Below are 20676 nucleotides of genomic sequence, written 5' to 3'. Positions count from 1 at the left end.
AGGAAGGCGTGAACAAGATTCGGGGAGACACAAGGGATTGTGGGAGATTTGAGAGAACAGAGGATTCTGAAAGAAAGAAGGACTTCCGGGTCAGAGCAGAGGATTCTGGGAGGGAGGCGAGAACAGGATCCTGGGAGACACAAAGGATTGTGAGAGATTTGAGAGGACAGAGGATTCTGGGAGAAAGAAGGACCTGCGCCTCTGAGCAGAGGATTCTGGGAGGAAGGTGAGAACAGGATTTGAACAGGATTCTGGGAGACACAAGGGATTGTGGGAGATTCTAGAGAACAGAGAATTCTGGGGGAAAGAAGGACTTGCGGCTCTGAGCAGAGAATTTTGGGAGGAAGGGGGGAACAGGATTCTGGGAGACACAAGGGATTGTGGGAGATTCTAGAGAACAGAGAATTCTGGGAGAAAGACTTGTAGCTCTGGGCAGAGGATTCTGGGAGGAAGGGGAGAACAGGATTTGAACAGGATTCTGGGAGACGCAAGGCATTGTGGGAGGTTTGAGAGAACAGAGGATTCTGGGAGAAAGAAGGACTTGCGGCTCTCGGCAGAGGATTCTGGGAGGAAGGGAAGACAGGATTTGAACAGGATTCTGGGAGACGCAAGGCATTGTGGGAGGTTTGAGAGAACAGGATTCTGGGAGAAAGAAGGACTTGCGGCTCTGGGCAGAGGATTCTGGGAGGAAGGGGAGAACAGGATTTGAACAGGATTCTGGGAGACGCAAGGCATTGTGGGAGATTCTAGAGAACAGAGAATTCTGGGAGAAAGAAGGACTTGCAGCTCTGGGCAGAGGACTCTGGGAGGAAGGGGAGAACAGGATTTGAACAGGATTCTGGGAGACGCAAAGCATTGTGGGAGGCTTGAGAGAACAGAGGATTCTGGGAGAAAGAAGGACTTGCGGCTCTGGGCAGAGGATTCTGGGAGGAAGGGGAGAACAGGATTTGAACAGGATTCTGGGAGACGCAAGGGGTTGTGGAAGGTTTGAGAGAACAGAGGATTCTGGGAGAAAGAAGGACTTGCGGCTCTGGGCAGAGGATTCTGGGAGGAAGGGGAGAACAGGATTTGAACAGGATTCTGGGAGACACAAGGGATTGTGGGAGATTCTAGAGAACAGAGAATTCTGGGAGAAAGAAGGACATCTGGGACAGAGCAGAGGATTCTGGGAGGAAGGGTAGAACAGGATTTGAACAGGATTCTGGGAGACGCAAAGGATTGTGAAAGATTTGAGAGGACAGGGGATTCTGGGAGAAAGAAGGACTTGCGGCTCTGGGCAGAGGATTCTGGGAGGAAGGGGAGAACAGGATTTGAACAGGATTCTGGGAGATGCAAGGGGTTGTGGGAGATTCTAAAGAACAGAGAATTCTGGGAGAAAAAAGGACTTCTGGGTCAGAGCAGAGGATTCTGGGAGGAGGGGGAGAACAGGATTCTGGGAGACACAAGGGACTGTGGGAGATTCAAGAGAACAGGATTTTGGGAGAAAGAAGGACTTCCGGGTCAAAGCAGAGGATTCTGGGAGGAAGGTGAGAACAGGATTCTGGGAGAAAGAAGGACCTCTGGGTCAGAGCAGAGGATTCTGGGAGGAAGGCAAGAGCAGGATTCTTGGAGATGCAGAGGATTGTGGGAAATTTGAGAGAACAGAGTATTCTGGAAGAAAGAAGCACTTCCTGGTCAGAGCAGAGGATTCTGGGAGATGCAAGGGATTATGGGAGAATCTATTTTACACAGGATTCTGGGAGAAAGAAGGACTAGTAGGTCAGGACAGAGGATTCTGGGAGGAAGGTATGAATGGGATTGTGGGAGAATCAAGCTACCAGAGGATTCTAGGAGAAAGAAGGACTCACAGGTCCTAGAGGATTCTGGGAGGAAGGTAAGAATAGGATTGAGAGAGAAGTAAAGGGTTGTGGGAGATTTAAGGTAACAGTTCTTATCAAAGCAAGGAGTTGTGAGAGAAATTATAGAACAGAGAATTCTGGGAGTAAGAACAACTTATGGGTTAGAGCAGAGGATTCTGGGAGGAAGGTGAGGAAAGGATTGTGGGAGAGAGAAGTTGTTTGAGAAAGAAGGTCTTGAAGGTCAGGGTAGAGGATTCTGGGAGGAAGGTGAGAACAGGATGATGGGAGAAGTAAGGGACTGTAGGAGAATCAAGTGAACAGCATTGTTGAGGAAGAGGGGTTGTGAGAGAAATAAGAACAGAAGATGCTGGGAGAAAGAAGGGTTGGTGTTTCATTTCAGAGAATCCTGAAAGGAATGTGAGAACAGGCTTGTGGGAGAACGAGGAAAACAGGATTCTGGGAAAAGCAAGAGGTTGTGGAGAAATAGAGAACAGGGATTGTGGGAGAAAGAAGGTCTTGCAGGTCAAAGCAGAGAATTCTGGGAGAAAGGTGAGTACAGGATTGTGGGAGAAGCAAGGGATTGTGGGAAAAACAAGAAAAAAAGGATTCTGGGAGAAACAAGGATGGGTGGTTTATGATAGAGAATTCTGGGAAGAAGGTGAGAATAGGATGGTGAGAGAAGTGAGGGATTGTGGGAGAAATAAAAGAACAGAGGATTCTGGGGGAAGAGGCATTGTGGGAGAAATAAGAACAGAGGATTGTGGGAGAAAGGAGTACTGGTGGTTCGTGGCAGAGAATTCTGGGAGGAAGGTGAAAACAAGATTGTGGAAGAAGCAAAAGGATCTAGGACAATCAAGTGTACAGAGGATTCTGGGAGAAAGAAGGACTTTCGGGTCAGAGGATTCTGGGAGGAAGGTGAGAACAGGCTTACGGGAAAAGTAAAGAGTTGCGGGAGAATTAAGGGAACAGTGGATTCTGGGAGAAGGAAAGGATTGTGGGACAAATAAAAACACATAGGATTCTGGGGGAAAGAACTACCTGTGGGTCATAACATAAGATTCTGGGAGAAAGGTGAGAACAGGATACTGGTTTAAGTAAGGAGCTGTGGGAGAAATAACAGAACAGAGAATTCTGGAAAAGACACTTATGGGTTAGGGCAGAAGATTCTTGGATGGAAAGTAATAAAGGACTGTGGGAGAAGCAAAAAGATTGTGGGAACAAGGAGGACTGAGGGTCAGGACAGAGGATTCTGGAAGGTATGAAGAGGAATATGGGAGAATAAAAGGGACAGGATTCTGGCAGAAGTAACAGGTTGTGGGAGAAACAGAAAACAGGATTCTGGGAAGAAGAAGGTCAGAGCAGAGAATTCTGGGAGGAAGGTGAGAACAGGATTATGGGAGAAGCAAAGTGTTGTGGGAGAAATGAGGACTGGTGGTTTATTACAAGAGGATTCTGGGAGGAAGGTGAGAACAAAATTGTGGGAGAAGCAAAGGGTTCTGGGGAAAATCTAGTTTACAGAGGATTCTGGGAGAAAGGAGGACTAGTGGTTCATGGCAAAGGATTCTGGGAGGAAGGTGCAGGATTATGAGAAAAGCATTGGGTTCTGGGAGAAACAGAACAGAGGATTCTGGGAGAAAGAAGGACTTGTGAGTCAGGGCAGAGGATTCTAGGAGGAAGGTGACAACAGATTTGTGGGAGATCAAGGGAACAAAGAATTCCAGGAGAAACAAGGGAGGGGTCGTGGGATAACGAAGACACACAGGATTCTGGGAGAAGGTACTGTGGTCCAGGGCAAATGATTGCTCAATTTCTTTCTCACACAGAGGAAGCAGATTCTTGGAGAAAAGAAACAACAGATGATTGTGGACTAGAGCAGAGACTGTGGGAGAAATTAGGAGAGATCAGAGGATTGTGACAGAAGCAAAGAATTGTGGAACAGAACAAAGGATTGTGGGAAAGATGGGCACTTTGGGTATAACAGAATTATGGAAGAAACTAAGAATTGGGGGAGATAACGGGATTGTGGAGAAGCAAGGAATTGTGGGACAGGACAGAGGATTGTGGGAAAGACGTGGATGTGGGGGCAACAATGAATTGTGTCAGATATGAGGTATGATGGAAAGACAGAATTGTTACAAGCTGAGATGGATGCAAATGCCAAACAGTCCCATGAGACGGCATAGTCCCTGGGAAATATACTTGAATGACACTGGAAGTTCCTCCACCAACAGGGAAGTAAAGCACATTCTCAGATGACAGACTAGTAACTACGGGAGACATACTGAACTCTTAAAATTGTCCCCAATGGGGCTGGGGATGTGGCTCAAGCGGTAGCGCGCTCGCCTGGCATGCGTGTGGCCCGGGTTCGATCCTCAGCACCACATACAAACAAAGATGTTGTGTCCACCGAAAACTAAAAAATAAATATTAAAAATTCAAAAAACAAATTGTCCCCAATGGGCTGATGACTGCCCAAAGTCACACAGAAATCAATTCCAATGTGCTTAAGTGTCCTAAACAGCAAAACTTTAAAATGATTTAATTTCTGAAAGGGGAAAAAAATTATTTTGGAAGGTTTTTGTTTGTTTTTGAGCAACATATGCAAATTTTCTGTAGGGTTACCACACAAAATGGTGGGGACTCTGCCTTAGGGACAATTTGGGTTTTTTAAACATCAAATGGGGGCTGGGGTTGTGGCTCAGTGGTAGAGTGCTCACTTTGTGTCTGTGAAGCACTGGGTTTGCTCCTCAGCACCACATAAAAATAAATAAATAAACATATTGTGTCCATCTATAACTAAAAATCTATTTAAAATAAATATCAAATAGATTTTCTTAGGGACAACTTTAATATTTCAAGGGTGACTAAATGTACACTTAAGAGCCTTAGTGCACCTTCATATCATCTCCACTGCATACTTCTGCAGGAGATGTTGTTGATTTTACAAACTTCTGTGTTTCCAAAAACTGACTTAACAGGCATTAGCTAACAATACATCACCGAGGTGTCTTAAAATGACAATTGCCTCTTTTTTGGGGGGTGCTGGTGGGCAGGACTGGGGATGCAACCCTGGCCTCTTATGTGGTAGGCAAGCAGTCTACTATTGAGCTACATCCCTAGCCTGACAGCTGCCGTTTTAAGAGAAATTCTTTCCAAATTAAAAATACAATCAGTATTGTACTTTTGTCTTTTTCAAAAGGCTTTTCCTACTTGCTTTCTTCTTCCACCCAGTTCTTTCAAACAAGTATTTACATGGATTATTGTGTTACTAGAATAGAATTATTATTTTTAAAAGCTTGTTTAATTTACCCAGTGCACTGTGAGAGAATTAAGGGCAAAGTCTAAAACCTGTGGCACCTAATTCAGAGCCTGATGGAGTCCTTGGCAGTTAGCTCAAGTTGTTTAAAACACAGAGACTGGGTACATCCATATGATGGATGGAATATTATTCAGCCAAAGAAAGAACAACATACTGATACACGTGTGCCACATGGATGAACCTTGAAAACTTTGCTAATTAGAAGAAATCAGACACAAAGGACAGATCTATGTGAAATGTCCAGAAGAGGCAAATGCATAGGGACAGAAGATTACTGGTTGCCATGGCTGGGAAAGGGGAATGGGAATTAACTGTTAAGGGCCTTGGGGTTTCTTTTTGAGGTTATAAAAAATAATCCAGATTTAGATAGTGGCAGTGGTTACCCATCATGTAAACATATCAGAAACCACTGAAGAGTACACTTTAAAAGAATGAATTTTATGTTATGTAGGTTATATCTCAACTTTGTGTGTGCATCATGCTGGACTTGAACCCAGGTCCTCTGGCATGCTAGGGAAGCTCTTGCCCAATGAGCTGCAGCCTACCCCTAGCATCTTCTCAGTTCTGTGTGTGTGTGTGTGTGTGTGTGTGTGTATGTGTGTGTGTATATGTGTGTGTATGTGCTGGGGACTGAACCCAGGGCCTTGTGCATGCAAGGCAAGCACTCTACCAACTGAGCTACATCCCCAGCCCAAATCTCAGTTCTCTTAAAAGCAAAGGAAGAGGGGGAAATCAGCATTTCTTTACAGATGAAAAGATAAGAGATCTCTAATTTTCCATGTGGAAGGGAGATACCATTGTGAAATGTCCAACTTCTCCTGTGGGAGCACTATGCAAACTCAAAGTTTTTTTTTTTTTAGATGTCTCCTTCTATTTGTTTTTCAAGATATAAACTGATGAAACAAATAGAGTTTGAAATGTGAAGGATGACACAATGTCAAAGTGAGGAGAAGGGCTGGGGGTGCAGCTCAGTTACAAAGTGCTTGCCTAGCAGGCAGGCCCTGGCTTCCATCCCCAGCACCAGGGAAAAAAATAATTTTTTTTTAAAATAAAAGGAGAAGGTAAGGCAATCCAGGAATTACTGCCCTGTTTATTTTTCTATTGGCTGTTCGTTTGGGTTGTGTAAAACCTCCATATAAAAATTTCTAACTTGTGAACACAGACCTAGGCAACAGCTTTCTCAAAAGAATGAATATGATTGATGCTGTTTGCCCATGGTGATTGGAGTGCCCGGGGCAGACTGGGATATAGTTTTTATTGTTATTTCTTTTTAGTGTTTTATTTGACTGTCAAAGATTGACTCAGCCACCTTAATCCACCAGAAAGGGAAAACCAACAAAGCCAAGTAGTTCCAGATGGCAATTTTGGGCTCATAACTCAGGTGGTATGAGTAATAGTATGCTAACAGCAATTCCAACTGGTGGGTCTGTCATCCTTAATGCACTGTGTTTACTAGATAGAAAACCCAGAGGTTGGGGGAGTGGCTCCAGGATAAAGGCTTGCCTAGCCTAGCATCCATGCGGCCCTGGATTCCATGCTCAGCTCCACAAACAAAGAACAGTCTATAAACACAAAGTACATCTGTCATAACTATAGCCTGAAGTATTTCTGTTTCCCTTCAAGGATCCCAATTATGACCAATTCTGTCTCATGGAATCAATCCATCAATTCATCACCATGTTTCTTTAACCCGTCTTGTCACCTAAAAATGAAACTTCCTTCAAAATATTTGAATAGTAGGAATGGAAAAGAAAACAGAGCTCTTGTAGCCATTTCCAGATATCTTTCTTCAAAGTTTTCTGACTTCAAAATTCAACATTATACTTTGGTATAAAAAAGTAGCTTGGACAGCGTATTGTTTCTCTTTGGTCTCCTGTGTGTGAGTGTGTACGTGTATGTTTGTGTGCACACACTGATTCATGTTGGGTAGAGGAAAGTTTTAGATTCACACTTTCAAAAAGTGTGACATTACAAATCATTAATTAAAACTCCATGGCTTGGGCTGGGGATGTGGCTCAAGCGGTAGCGCGCTCGCCTGGCATGCGTGCGGCCCAGGTTCGATCCTCAGCACCACATACAAACAAAGATGTTGTGTCCGCTGAAAAACTAAAAAATAAATATTAAAAATTCTCTCTCTCTCTCTTAAATAAATAAATAATCTCCATGGCTTTCAGTGTAGTGATTTCCAAACTTATTTCCTTAACCCAAATGTCTTTTTTTCCCACTAAAACAAAGCTTAACAAGGAAACCCTAAGACAGAGGTGTATGTTAGCAAAAATGTACTTCTTTAGTCATAATTTGAATTTTATGAAAAATAAACGTTGAAATCAATTAGAATTATAAGGACACCTCAGTTAATTCAAAACTTTCAAACTGAAATCTGAGCTGAAAGTTACCATCATGTACCAACTTGAACAATTAACACTTTCTTTGCTTTGACTTGATGGTGTCACATCTAACTTCAATGGCCATAGAGCTGACGTGCAGTAGCCTTTAAGTAATTCTCTTGTGCCATCACTGTACGGTGAAAGGTAAAGATGACAGGAGAAAGTTATTCTGAGCTCCACATTCAAATCAGTTCAGTTATTAGGTTAACTCAAGTTAATATGTGGGCAGGCTAGTATTTGCTAGTCAACACATTTGAAGTATTCAGTTTAATCACAGATTCTACTGTGAGGTTTGGAATGGAATTTGAATCATTTATTAGATGCCTGAAGCATCACATCAGGGTTCCACAGAGCACAGTTTGACAATCACAGTGCTATGTGAACAGGATAAATTGGAAAAGCTGGTACTGGTTCTTTGGCTTTTTGCCCTACATGCCCCCAGTGAGCTGGACAGAGAAGTGTACCTGTAATCTAAAGAGCTCATGTCATAGCATTCATCACCTCACAGCAAAAGTATCAAAGGGTTTAAAGTGACAGTTTATCACTATTCAAAATGCCATTCAGCCCAATTGGGAACAAGTTATAATAAACACAGGCTACAGGGCTTAATAATTAAAGGAAGGGCATCATTTGAATATTAAAAGGATGGGGGGCTGGCGAAATGGAAGAGTCATCATGGGCTATTGTAACGTGCCCTCTGCTCCTCAGTGTTGGATAAAGGATTGGCCATGGAGTTCTGGTGTGCCACACCACTCCTGCCCTGGCCTGTGGAGCGTTACCTTCTGACAGCATGCTGAGGGCCTCATCAGAAGTGTGTCCCCCGACTGGAGCCACCTTCCTGCAAGTGAGGTTTTCAGGACGCACGCAAGAGCCCACCACCTCGGCTGCTGAAGTCGTCATGGATTCCCACTGGATCACCATCTTGGGAGACTGGAGACCCATGCAGCATCCTGTCCAGCCATAGAAGGCCAGAGACAAGAGGAAGCCCTGGGCGGGATTCAGTATCCCCTGGGAGAAAAGGCAAAAAGACGCAGCAGTCGGTGAAGCAGGACAGGAAGAGCCTTCAGTTGCCACATAGTGCCAAGCCCCACTCAGGCGCCCACTGGGCTGCCCTCACTCGGAACCAGTGGGTTGTTTGGTTTGGGGCAAGACTAAGATTGGCCATCGTAAGTTCTGTATCGCCAAGCGCTGCCTGAAAATAGAGGAAGTGGGGAGAGTGCGAGGGAGAGAAGAGAAAGGATGGGAGGGGGCCAGAGAAAGAGAAGGGGAGGATGAAGAGGACCAGCAGGAGAGGAGAGGAGAAGAAGGGGAAGGAAAGTGGGGGACAGGAAATGCAAGCAAGGAAGGGGATAGAACCAGCCATCTTGGACCTCTGCTGCCCTGTGGCTTTCCACCGGGTGCTGCCAGGTCAGAATTTGATTCAGTCAAGGTTCTTGGGGTAACATTACTCCATAGAGCTAGCCAGAGGAGCCATGTGAAGCTCTCAGCCAAAACACACAGATCAAGAGGGCTTGTGTGGGCTTATGAAAGTCATCTCAAGTGACATTTTTCCAAATTCAGAACAACATAAATAACAATTTTGCATGGCTCAGAGCATACCTCTCTGCCAACAGCTCCTAATACACATGAAATGTGATGAAAACACGGGGGGGGGTGTACAGTATTTTTATACATGTTTTTATGTAATAGTAATTGATATCAATTTTATAGGCTACATTTTCCAGTTAATACAGAGACTTCATAATCATCGTTTTTAACTTCTGAGTCACATTCAACAAGACGAAAGCCAAGGGTTGGGATATAGCTTGGTGGTAGAGTGTATACTGAGCAGATACCAGGCCCTGAGTTTAATCCCTGGCACCCCAATTTTAATTAAAAAGGAAAAAGAAAAAACCAAATAAGAAAGACCATAATTTACTTTGACATTTGGGTTTCCAATAATGCTTTAGAATTTTATATAATGCTGGGCCAGGCATGGTGACATGTGCCTATTATCCCAGCTACTAGGGAGGCTGAGGCAGGAGGATCACAAGTTTGAAATCAGCCTGAAAAACTTAGCAAGACCCTGTCTCAAAATTTGAAAAACAGAAAAGACTGTGGATGTGGCTCAGTGGTACAGTGCTTGCCTAGCATGCACTCTGTAATTGATCCCCAGGATTAACAACAACAACAAAAAAGATGATAAAAGTGCTCTACTACTGAGTTATACCCCTGACTCTCTTTTTAATGATAATCACTACGATGAATGAAACTTTCTCAGAAGTTCACTAAGCCAAATGTAGGTAGTCCAAGAACCTACTTGCCTCATTGTATATTTACATAAACATCATACTTCTCAATGTTCTTTTTTTCCTTCCAATTTTTTTTTCAAGAAGAAACTTAAATCTAGATTAGCTTACCATAATAAACCATGTGGTCTTGGCTGCATCTCTGACACGTTTCAAAGAGCCTGCATTGATATCTGGTTGCATTTCAAGGTAGAATAAAAGGCTTTCATTGATTATATTGGACAACCAACTGTTAAAAAGACAATGGCCCACAGGTGAAGAGAACATGCCACAAAAATTCATTTTAAATGCTAAAGATCAGGGACTGATCTTTGCCACACTGTGTATGTGCCAATTCTAGGTAGAGAGCTGATCACTTGCACAGCAAGCAACTGAACCAGAGCACCAAGAATTTATTTAAGGAAATGTAATTCCTTCTCTCAGTCTAACACAGAGATCCACAAATCCTTCCCATGTTAACACTCAACACCACGTCAACATGTAAGGTATCAAATAACCCAGAATTCAGTCTTGGTTTGAGGAGCAACCTCAAGATTTTAAGATGAAGAATTTACTTTGACATTTCACGCTGAAATTTTTAAATGTTACTCTTGGGGGTCAATGAAGTTTGAAACAGTGATCTAAGTGTATTTTTACTGGGAGGTAATTTCTGCCTCTCCTAGGAGCATGTCCAAACAAATCCCTTCATATCAGGTAGATTATTAACACCACAAGGCTTGCTCTGACTGAGAAACTTATTCACCATATTACAGGGTGTTACCATTCCAATTTTTTTTTTTTTTTTTTTTTTGTGGTGCTGGGGATTGAACCCAGGGCCTTGTACATGCAAAGCTCCAATTTTTTTTTTTGCATTGGTTATAAGTCTATTTTCAAAGCATCCATCTGAAACATTTGGGTAGGATACCAGACATGGAGAATCTCAGCAAAAGAAATTTGCTAACCCTTTCTATCCAGCTTTGACTGAGCTGAATCTTTACACTGGAGATGTGTCCTCACCCCTGTATCGCACACAGGAATTCTGGTGTCAAAAACAAGGCCAATGGGTGCATTTAAAAAGCATGGGGCTGGAGATATAGCTCAGCTGGTAGAATGCTTGCCTCACACGCACATGGCCCAGGGTTAAATCCCTAGCACCACAAACAAACAAACATGACCACCTCCCTCATTTTGGTTAATCCCAGAATCCCAGCAAGGGGTTACGCATAGTTGTTTCAAAATTAAACTCGGAACCTCTTATTCTTGGGGCTTTATGCCTAAATCAAGTAAATATTTTCAGTTTTTGCCACAAATTCAGAATTCCAGACTTGCTCAGAGATGCCCCTTCCAGATGCTTCCCTTAAGAACTCACAGGTCACACATGGAAAAGAAAAATGTCAAGTGGTTTGCAAATCCCATCCCACTGGCAATTAAAAAAAAAAATAGTTACCAAGCGATTAAAACCAGCATTATTTTGAAAAACCGGATCTTGATCACAGCTCCCATTCGCCTCTCGTTCTCTGTGTAAATGCCCTGTCTTCCTTTCAGTAAAGAGGCCACTGTGAAGAGCACAGAGGAATGACATACTTACTAAGTTCATCATTCTTATTTATTTCATAACAAAGAAGGGCATCAAAGCAGGTGTGAGCCCATAAGCAAGGCCAGGAGATCTAAAGCGAAGCAAGTTATTGACGTCACCCTCCCAGCTACCTATGTGAAGTCCTTATAGGATCCAAGGAATATGTATTTTAAATAACTTGAGATTTACTATATGCCCATTCCCTTTAGTCAGCTTCCTCTGATGTTAACATCAAACACAACACAGGATACTTGTCACAACTAAGAAAATAACCCTGATACATTAGGAACTAAACTTCCAATTTTATTGGATTTTACTAGTTCAGGTATTTTTTTTCTTTTTTATAAAATAAGGCACTTATTAATTTAAAATGTTGAAAATTTAACATTTCTTCTTAGAAACAGGTTAGAACACCTACAAAAAAGTTTGGAGAATAATTAAATAGTGCTGGGTGCAGAGGCACAGACCTGAAATCCCAGAGACTCAAGAGGCTGAGGCACGAGGATTCCAAGTTTGAGGCTAGGCTCAGCAACTTACTGAGACACTAAGCAATTTAGTAAGAGTCTGCCTCAAAAAAATATAAAAATAAAAAGGACTGGGGATGTAGTTCAGTGACTAAATGCTTCTGGATTCAATCCCTAGTGCAAAGTGTGTGTGTGTGTGTGTGTGTATTTTTAATTAATGGCTGAAGGTTTAGCTTAGGGGTAGAATACTTGCCTAGCATGTGCTAGGCCCTGGGTTCAGTGGGGGGGGGGGGGAAGAATGGTTAGTGGTCCCTCCCACAAAGACAACCACTGCTACCACTGCAGTATATTTCGTTTTTGTTCTTGTTTTGCAGGACTGATAATTGAACCCAGGGTCTCATGCATCCTAGGTAAGCACTCTACCACTGGACTTCCACCTGTAACCCCCTCAGTGTATTTCTTTACAATGTTTTTTAAGTCATTTTTTTTGTGTTCCATATAAGCAAGTCATTATACAATTTTGAAAAAACTAAATTCTCTTATTTAATGCATTATATTTAAATGCACATAGGAAAAGACTCTTCCAAAGAATAAAAGATGTTATTAAAAAGTTCTATAATCAGGCGCTTCCCCCTTTCGTTAAGGTGGACTCCCTCACTCCAGCTCTGCCCTTGAGAGATCCAAGGCAGCCTGAGTAGGTGGGAACTCTCTCCAGGTCACGCTTTCTTGAGGAGATGACAGGGCTGGAATGCAGGTTCCCAGTCCTGGCCCAGAGTCTCTCTGCTGACTCACTACGTTATGCTTATCTAGTTTTTACCATCCCAAATGACTCACTTCCTGTGCTCCACTTCCTGTTTCCTGCCTGTCTGAGAACTGGCATAGGCCAAGTGCATTATGGGAGTGTCTGGACTAGGCCAAGTGCATTATGGGAGTGTCTGGACCTCTCAGTCCACGCCTCATCCCTTCCCCATCCACTTTAGTCTCCTGCTCCTGTCTCACCTCTGCAGTTTTCCAAGGTCACCTTCAGAGCCTACAAGCATGCCAAGGGCAGACCCAGGGTGAGCTACACACAAAAGTGAAAAATCAGCTAGTCCTGGCCTTAAGCTAACAAACATTGGCAAACATGTAGTGCTCAACTAAGTATGCTTTCTGCTCAGTTTAACTTACTAAACCTGTTCACTGTCTCCAACTGATTCTGCTTATGTCTCTGGAGGATGATGAGTGAGGTCCATTGTCCTGGATCATTCCAGAAGGACAACATGTTATCATCTCAGCCCAAGAGACGGAGCTATACCCCATGGCCTTGTACCCAGAGAACTTCCCTGCTACTTACCTGCTGTCACTGTCTTTTGGAACAAGACAGGGTTAGCTACCAGAACAAGCAGTAGTGGCAGGTACGTGGTGATATAGTGTGGGATGGCATGGTCAAGGCCTCTCTCACACCTGAGGGAGGAACAGCAAATCATTCTTCTTGAAATAAAAGCTTTGGCTGAAATATACCCACTTATCTGCAGGCTGAGATAAGAGGATAAGAACAAAAAAAGAAATGCATAAATCTGCCCAGACTCTAAAGAAATCAGACTCATTTCTCATGTCCAAGAAGAAGCAATAAATTTCTGGAGACTCGGGGAGATTGTTCATGTTTCTGTCCTATAAATAGGAGAGCCTCTGAAGCTTTCCAGTGGGGGCAGCTTTTAAAGATCACTACTGGCCCAGGCATGGTGACTCATGCCTGTAATCCCAGCAACTCAAGAGGCTGGGGCTCAGGGATTGCAAGCTTTGTGAGAACCTAAGCAATTTATGGAGACCCTGTCTCAAAACAAAAAAATAAAAAGGGGTGGGGATATGGTTAAGTGCCCCTGGGTTCGATACTCAGTACAAAACAAACAAACAAACAAACAAACAAAAAACCCTACTGGAAGAGGTAAGAAAGGAAAAGAAATCTGGGATGGTAGATGATTCTTTGCACTAGGTCTCTTCAAAGGGAAAACACACAATTTGGAGACAAAAGCACTAATTAGCTAGTTAGGTTTTGAGTACTTACTACATAATCTCAGCCAATAACATGAAAAAAATCCAGTCCTTGTCCTTGATCTATTCAAATGTATGACCTTCATATGTCAAAGGAAATTCCTTCTCACATTAGGAGTAACAACCAACTCTTCAGTGGTTCTTTTCAGGGAAAAGGACTAGGATTTCTACTGATGAGTCATAAGCAACATGAGTCACCATAGGACATGGTGGTAAGAGGAGGTGGTGAAAGCCATTGACATGTTACCAATAGGGACCATCAACTAAGATACACAGAAAGTCAATGAGAGAAAAATGGCACAGAGGAAATGATAAATGAAGAAAGGGGACAGAGGATGCCTGAGGCCCAATCAGAGAGAGGCAGAAGTGTCCCTGAGCCATGGAAGGTACCATCATAAAAATGAAAATGCTCTTAATACTTAACATTAATATTTGTGTGGTGGTCAAACACCTTACCAGGCTCCACATGGTCTGGACAGACTCTAGGGAAGTATGGGAAGCAGGAGAGGAGTGGGAGTGGCAGATTCCATTGTAAAGATGGAAATCAAGTGGCCAATGAGAGAGTGAGGATGTGGCTACCAGAATGCCAAGAGGTCTGCACTGCAGGATGTGAGGACTAAGAGATGATGATCTCTTAATGATGATTAAGGTGTCACACACCTGTGATCCCAGCCACTCGGGAGGCTGAGGCAGGAGGATTGCAAGTTCAAGGCTAGCCTCAGCAACATAGCAAGATCTTGCCTCAAAATTTAAAAAATGAAAAGGACTGGGGGTATAGCTCAGTAATAAAGAACTCCTGGGTTCCATCCCGGGTACTCCCCGCAGCCCCCTAAAAAAAAAAAAGAGAGAGATAGCCAGTTACAGATTAAGACACTTAGATCAGGTGGCCTCCTGGAGCCCATAGGAGCACCTCAGGGTTCCCTATGAGCCAGCCCTGCAGCAGTGGTGCCCTCAGGCTCCAAGATAATTTTTCTAGAAATCACCAGGGTCCCACAGGTGAAGGCAAGTAAAAGAAACTCCCTTTCCTATTAAGATCCTTCTGTTAGAACAGCTGTGACACTGTGTCTGTCCTTTTGAAGTTCCCCATGAAAAGTGACCATACCAGACTTCCACACATTCTGGACAGACTCTAGGGGAGTCGGGAAGCAGGACAGAGCTAGCTAGCTCTCTGTCAATATCCACAGTTGACAAGGCAACACCAGTTTGAGATGTCTGAGTAGCTGTGAGAAGTCAAAAAAACTGGGGAGGAATGACCAACACCATGAGTCAACACATTTTTTATATAAAGAGAGATAATAAAGCTAGGTGGGGTGGCACATGCCTATAATCCCAGCTACTTGGAGGCTGAGGCTGGCAAGTTTGAGGCTACACTCAGCAATGTGGCAAGACCCTGGCTCAAAAAAGGGCTGGAAATGTAGCTCAGTGGTAGAGTACCCATGGAATCAATCCCCAGTACCACAGGAAAAAAAAAAAATTTCTTTTTCTTCAGTTTCATAGGGCACACCATGGTCTCTTGCAACTACTCAATTCTGATTATATCCGAAAAGCAGTAACAGTTGGAACATAAATAAATGCGTGTGGCTGGGTCCCAGTAAAATTTCATTTCAAATAACCAGCCAGACGTGACTGCACAAACCTGTAATCCCAGTGAACCAGGAGGCTGAGACAGGAGGATGGCAAGTTTGAAGCCAGCCTCCTCAATTTAATGAGAGTCTGTCCCAAAATTTAAAAAAAAAATAAAAAGGGCTGGGAAGGTTGTTCCAGGGATAATGCACTATTGGATTCAATCCCCAGTACCCCAAATTAAAATATAATAAAATGAAAACAGATCAAGGGCCAGTTTTGTCCTAAAGGCTATACTATGATGATCTGTGTATGACCTACACAACCCTAAAATCACAAAAAGACACTGTCCACCTGTTTTCCAGTGGAAGTGAGAGCCTACATCCTTGGTTGGGCTTTGAGACCTTGCAAATGATGGCACTGATGGGATTTTAAATGAAGAAATGCCTGAGACAATTCCAGAACCACATTCCTCTGCATCTGTGTTCAGGGTAGCCAAGAGCATAGGATGGGAGAGGCAGAGAGTCAGCTTCCAGGAGCTGTCCTTGCCTCGGCCACATCACTTCTAACTCATCCTCAGAATGTTAAACTTGCCTGATCTTTCAGTGTTAAAGAAAAGGTGTGAGGAAGCTATGGCAAGATGGAAGGGGCTGTCCCTGCATCTTTCTAGTTACGAGGAGGGGGTATAATCTGCGCATGCACGCTGTATGCTCAGGCACCCACCCACCCAAATGAGAAAGACAGACCCAGGGAAAAGATCTGGGGAGCAAGGATGCAGTGAGCACACCGTCTCTCAGCTAGATGGGTCTGTGAGTGTGGCCTCTCTGGGCCAAGAGGATGGGCTGAGCGCCAAGTCACCCACTGTGTGAGTCAGACCTGTTCATTTTCTATAAGAACTGGGCCACTGAGGCTTACCTGGACACAGAGGGGTAGTACAGCATGACAGCTCCCTCTGCACAGAGCAGGAGGGCCAGGCCCCAGGCCATGATGTGGTACAACATGATGGTGCTAGGAGAGAAGCAGAACAGGGTGGCACTGCTCAGAGGAGGACAAAGGGGCCTGGCAAAGAAACTACCAGACTAGCCACCAGGCCAGCTTCTGAACCAGGAAAGGTAGGAGCAAAACCACCCTCCACAGAGGTGTAGTGCTGCCAAGGGCACCAATGTGTGTGCTTATTTTTCAGTTGAGGTGAAATTGACCTAATATAACATCAACTATTTAAAGAGAACGACCCAGGGACACTTAGGAAATTCACAATGTGGTTCAATTGTTCTAGAACATTTTATCATCCCCAGAAGGGAAGCTCGTACCCATTAGCAGTCACTCCCCATTCTCTCCAGCCCACAGTCCCTGACAGTCACCGATCTGCTTTGCTTTTATGAATCTGGCTGTTGTAGACATGTCACAGCTTCATTTATTTTTATGACTGAATAATATGAATAGACCACATTTTATTTATCCATTCATCCATCAGTGGACATTCTGATTGAATACTGCTACTCCAAACGAACATGCACATAAAACTATTTGAGTTCCTATTTTCAATTCTCTGGGGTTGTATACCTAGAAGAGGAATTGCTGAATTATGTGGTATTTTTGTGTTTATGTTTTTCTTTTTTTTTCCCTTTCCTTCTTTCCCAGTGCATGGGATGGATCCCAGGGCTTGCACATGCCAGCCACGTGCTCTACCATTGAGCTATACGCCCAGCCTCTCTCTGCTTAATTTTATCAGAAACCAGAGTCTCCACATCTTTGTCAACAGTTTTTGTTTTCCACTTTTTTTTTTTAATAGGATCTCACCATTTGCTCTAGCTGGCACCAAACTCTGGGGCTCAAACAGTTCTCCTGCCTCAGACTCCTGAGTAGCTGGAACTACAGATGTACATCACCTTGCCTGGCTTCAAGTTTGGTTGTTGCCATTCTCATGGGAATGGCTGCTATTTTTGAGACTTGACTAAGTAGGCCCCACTCTCCATAAAACCGTAGAATAGGTTCATTCCATCTATAGTACCCTCCAGGGACAGTACTGTTCGGTTCTCATGAGCTCTGGTCTGAATATTTGGATCCCCACAAAATTCCTGTGTGAAATCCTAACCCCAAAGGTGTAGCATTATAAAGTGGAGTCTTTGGAGAACTAATGAAGTCACAAGAGTAGAGACTTTATGGATAGGATTAATGCCTTTTATGAAGGAGGCCCAGGAGCTCCCTGCCCGCTCCAGCATGTGAGGACAGTGAGAAGTGGCCATCTATGGACCAGGAAGAACACGTACCAAACATTGAATCTGCCATACCTTGACCTTGGACTTCCAGCCTCCAGGACTATAAGAAATATTCTGTGTGTGTGTGTGTGTGTGGTGTGTGTGTGTGTGTGTGTGTGTGTGTAGGAATACTGGAGATTGAACCCAGGGGCACTCTATCTCTGAGCTACATCCACAGACCTTTTTATTTTTGAGACAGGGTCTTATCTTAAATTGCCAAAGTTGGCTTCAAACTTATGATTCTCCTGCCTCAGTCTCCTGAGTCACTTGGAGTTATAGATCTGTGCCACCATACCTGGCTTAAGAAATGCATCTACTGTTTATAAGTCACTCAATTTATGGCATTTTGTTATGGTAGCCCACATAGATTGAGACATTATATTGCCCAACCTTCTATTACTATAACAAATATCTGAGATAATGAATTTTTAAAGAAGAAAGATTGCATGGCATGGTGGCTTATGCCTGAAATCTTAGATACTGAAGAGGTGAAGGCAGGAATATCTCAGTTTTGAGGCCAGCCTGGGTGACTTAGCCAGACCCTGTCTCAAAAGTGAAAATAATAAAAAGGCCTAGGAATGTGGCTCAGTGGTAGAGGACCTCTGGGTTCAATGCCCAGTACTGGACCAAAGAAATTAGAGAGAGGTTTTATTTTGGCTCACCGTTTTAGAGTTTTCAGCCTGTGACTGGTTGTGCTTGTTGCTTTGAGCATATCATGGTAGGATCAGGGTAGAGTAAAGCCACTTATTTCTTGGTCAAGAAGCAAAAGAGAGAAAGAGGAAGGTGGTAGGATCCCACTGTCTCCTTCAAGGGCATGACCCCAATGACCTAAAGACCTGCCAGTAGGCCCCACCTCTAAATTTCCACCACCTCCCAATAGCGCCAAGCTGTGGGCCAAGCCTTGGGACACCTGGGCCTTTAGGTGACAATTAAGATCCAAGCTATAACATCCACCATCTCAGGGGCATGGTACACAAGCCTTGTCCCCCCAATCCTCCATCCCCAACAACCTCCCCTCTTATTCACCCTGTACCCCGACTCCAGGGAGAGACCTGAGGTTGTACAGGTCCCCTGAGGTTGTCCCATCCCTGAATCCAAACATCCAGGTGACTACTAATAGCATTTCCTTAGCAAAACCCACTACTCAGAGCCTTGGGTCGCTTTTCCCGGTCATGTGAACAATATAGCCCTCTGTGGCCTGCCCTTGCCACTGTGGTAAAGGCCAGGTGGACCTCAGGCCATGTTGTTCCCTGCCACTTACACTATGGCCCAAGGCAGGCTGGCCATCCCTTTCCTCCACCCACTTTTCCCATCAGACTGACCTTGGCCTGCATGCCCACCTGTCTTGAGGCACTATAAGGGGCACAGTAAGTTTAAGAGTAAGGAGACCCCAGAAATTGACAGCATCCTATTAACAGTGAAACTCAAGAAACACAGCCACTCTTGAATCTTCATTTGACTGCAACTTTTTTTTTGGTACTGGGGATTAAACCCAGGGGTACTTAACCACTGAACCACACCCCAGTCCCTTTTATTGTTTATTTTGAGACAGGGTCTTGCTAAGTTGTTCAGGCTAGCCTCGAACTTAAAATCCTCCTGCCTCAGCCTTCTGCAATGGAATATTCTTTAGAGAACAGGAATGGCCAGTAATAGCATAAGCTTCATATACTCTTAAGCTGTATGATGAATATCAGGTATGTGCAAAGGGAAGGTCCACTTAAAAGGAATGAGGTGCTGATATCTGCTACAATATCAATGAACTTTGCAGACATTGTATCAAGTGAAATAAGCCAGACACAAAAAGGCCACACAGTGCCTGATTCCCTTTATGTGGGGAATGATGGATAATGGGTACAGAGTTTCTTATGGTGGTGGTAGAAATTTTCTGGAATTAGTAGTTGTACTGATTGATGTATTATTTTGTGAATGTCTTAAAAGCCACTGACCTAGGGGCTGGGGCTGTAGCTCAGTGGCAGAGCGCTTGCCTTGCATGCATGAGGTCCTGGGTTCAATCCTCAGCATCACACAAAAATAAATAAAATAAAGGCATTCTGTCTATCTGCAACTACAAAAAGAGAAAAAGAAAAAGAAAAGCCACTGACCTGCACATTTTTAAAGGATGATTATTTTGGTATGACTATTACATGTCAATTAAAAGAGTATCATGGAGATTGGGCTTGTGTCTCAGTGTAGAGTGCTCGCCTAGCATGTGAGAGGCACTGGGTTTGATCCTCAGCACCACATAAAAATAAATAAAGGTATTTTGTCCATCTACAACTAAAAAATATTTTTTAAAAAAGAGTATCTTGGAGTTTCATCAAGATGATGTCTCACTCAACATTCACTGGCTAAGTGTTCTCTGAGTGTCTAGAGAGGCACAGAAATGCTAAGAATGAAACAAAGTTTCTCCACAGCCCTGACGGGGAAGCTAGGCACAGAGGCTGGGATGCAGAAGAGTTTACATAAAATGAAGGTTGGACCCAAGAGACAAAACTATGTTTATAAGTTAAGGTGCCAACACTTATGTTAGCTGGGGCAGAGGTCCTCAAAAATATCTCTATCCTAATCTCCAGCATCTATGATCGTGTTGCTATATATGGCAAGATACTTTGCAGATGTGATTAAATGAAGGACTTTTGAGATGGGAAGATTATCCTAGATCTAGGCGTCCTGGATAAATAACCACATGAATCCATAAAGGCAGAGAATCTTGGGCTAGGGATGCAGCTCAGCAGTAGAGTACTTGCTAGCATGTGTGAGGCCTTGGGTTCCATCCCCAGGACCATAGGAAGAAAAAAAAGCAGATAATCTTTACCAGCTGCAAAGAACTAGAGAGATGGGAGTTTAGAGTCTTACCCACCATTACTGGCTTTGAAGATGGCAGAAGTGGCCACAGGCTAAGGAAGTGGGGCCAAAGACTAAGGAAGCTGGGAGGCCAGAGTGACTGGAGCAGAGACAGTGAATGAGAGAATG

The 20676-nt window shown here is 43.7% G+C and overlaps 1 protein-coding gene across 2 annotated transcripts in view; it reads right to left on the bottom strand.

Moving 5' to 3' along the window:
• Gpr143 (G protein-coupled receptor 143) overlaps nt 1-20676 on the bottom strand; it is a 39422-nt gene that overhangs the window by 7190 nt on the left and 11556 nt on the right. Inside the window, exons 4-8 of one of the 2 annotated variants that reach the window (XM_005335543.5) lie at nt 16361-16453; nt 13185-13294; nt 11259-11367; nt 9944-10061; nt 8324-8552 (exon numbers count right to left, since the gene is read on the bottom strand). In XM_005335543.5, coding sequence (XP_005335600.2) covers nt 8324-8552; nt 9944-10061; nt 11259-11367; nt 13185-13294; nt 16361-16453 — 659 coding nt within the window. The remainder of the gene's footprint in view (nt 1-8323; nt 8553-9943; nt 10062-11258; nt 11368-13184; nt 13295-16360; nt 16454-20676) is intronic. The other variant, XM_021733422.3, reaches the window with a different exon arrangement.

The sequence above is a fragment of the Ictidomys tridecemlineatus genome, chromosome X (assembly GCF_052094955.1).
Source record: "Ictidomys tridecemlineatus isolate mIctTri1 chromosome X, mIctTri1.hap1, whole genome shotgun sequence".
Classification (NCBI taxonomy): domain Eukaryota; kingdom Metazoa; phylum Chordata; class Mammalia; order Rodentia; family Sciuridae; genus Ictidomys; species Ictidomys tridecemlineatus.
This window is presented reverse-complemented; position numbering and strand designations above follow the sequence as displayed.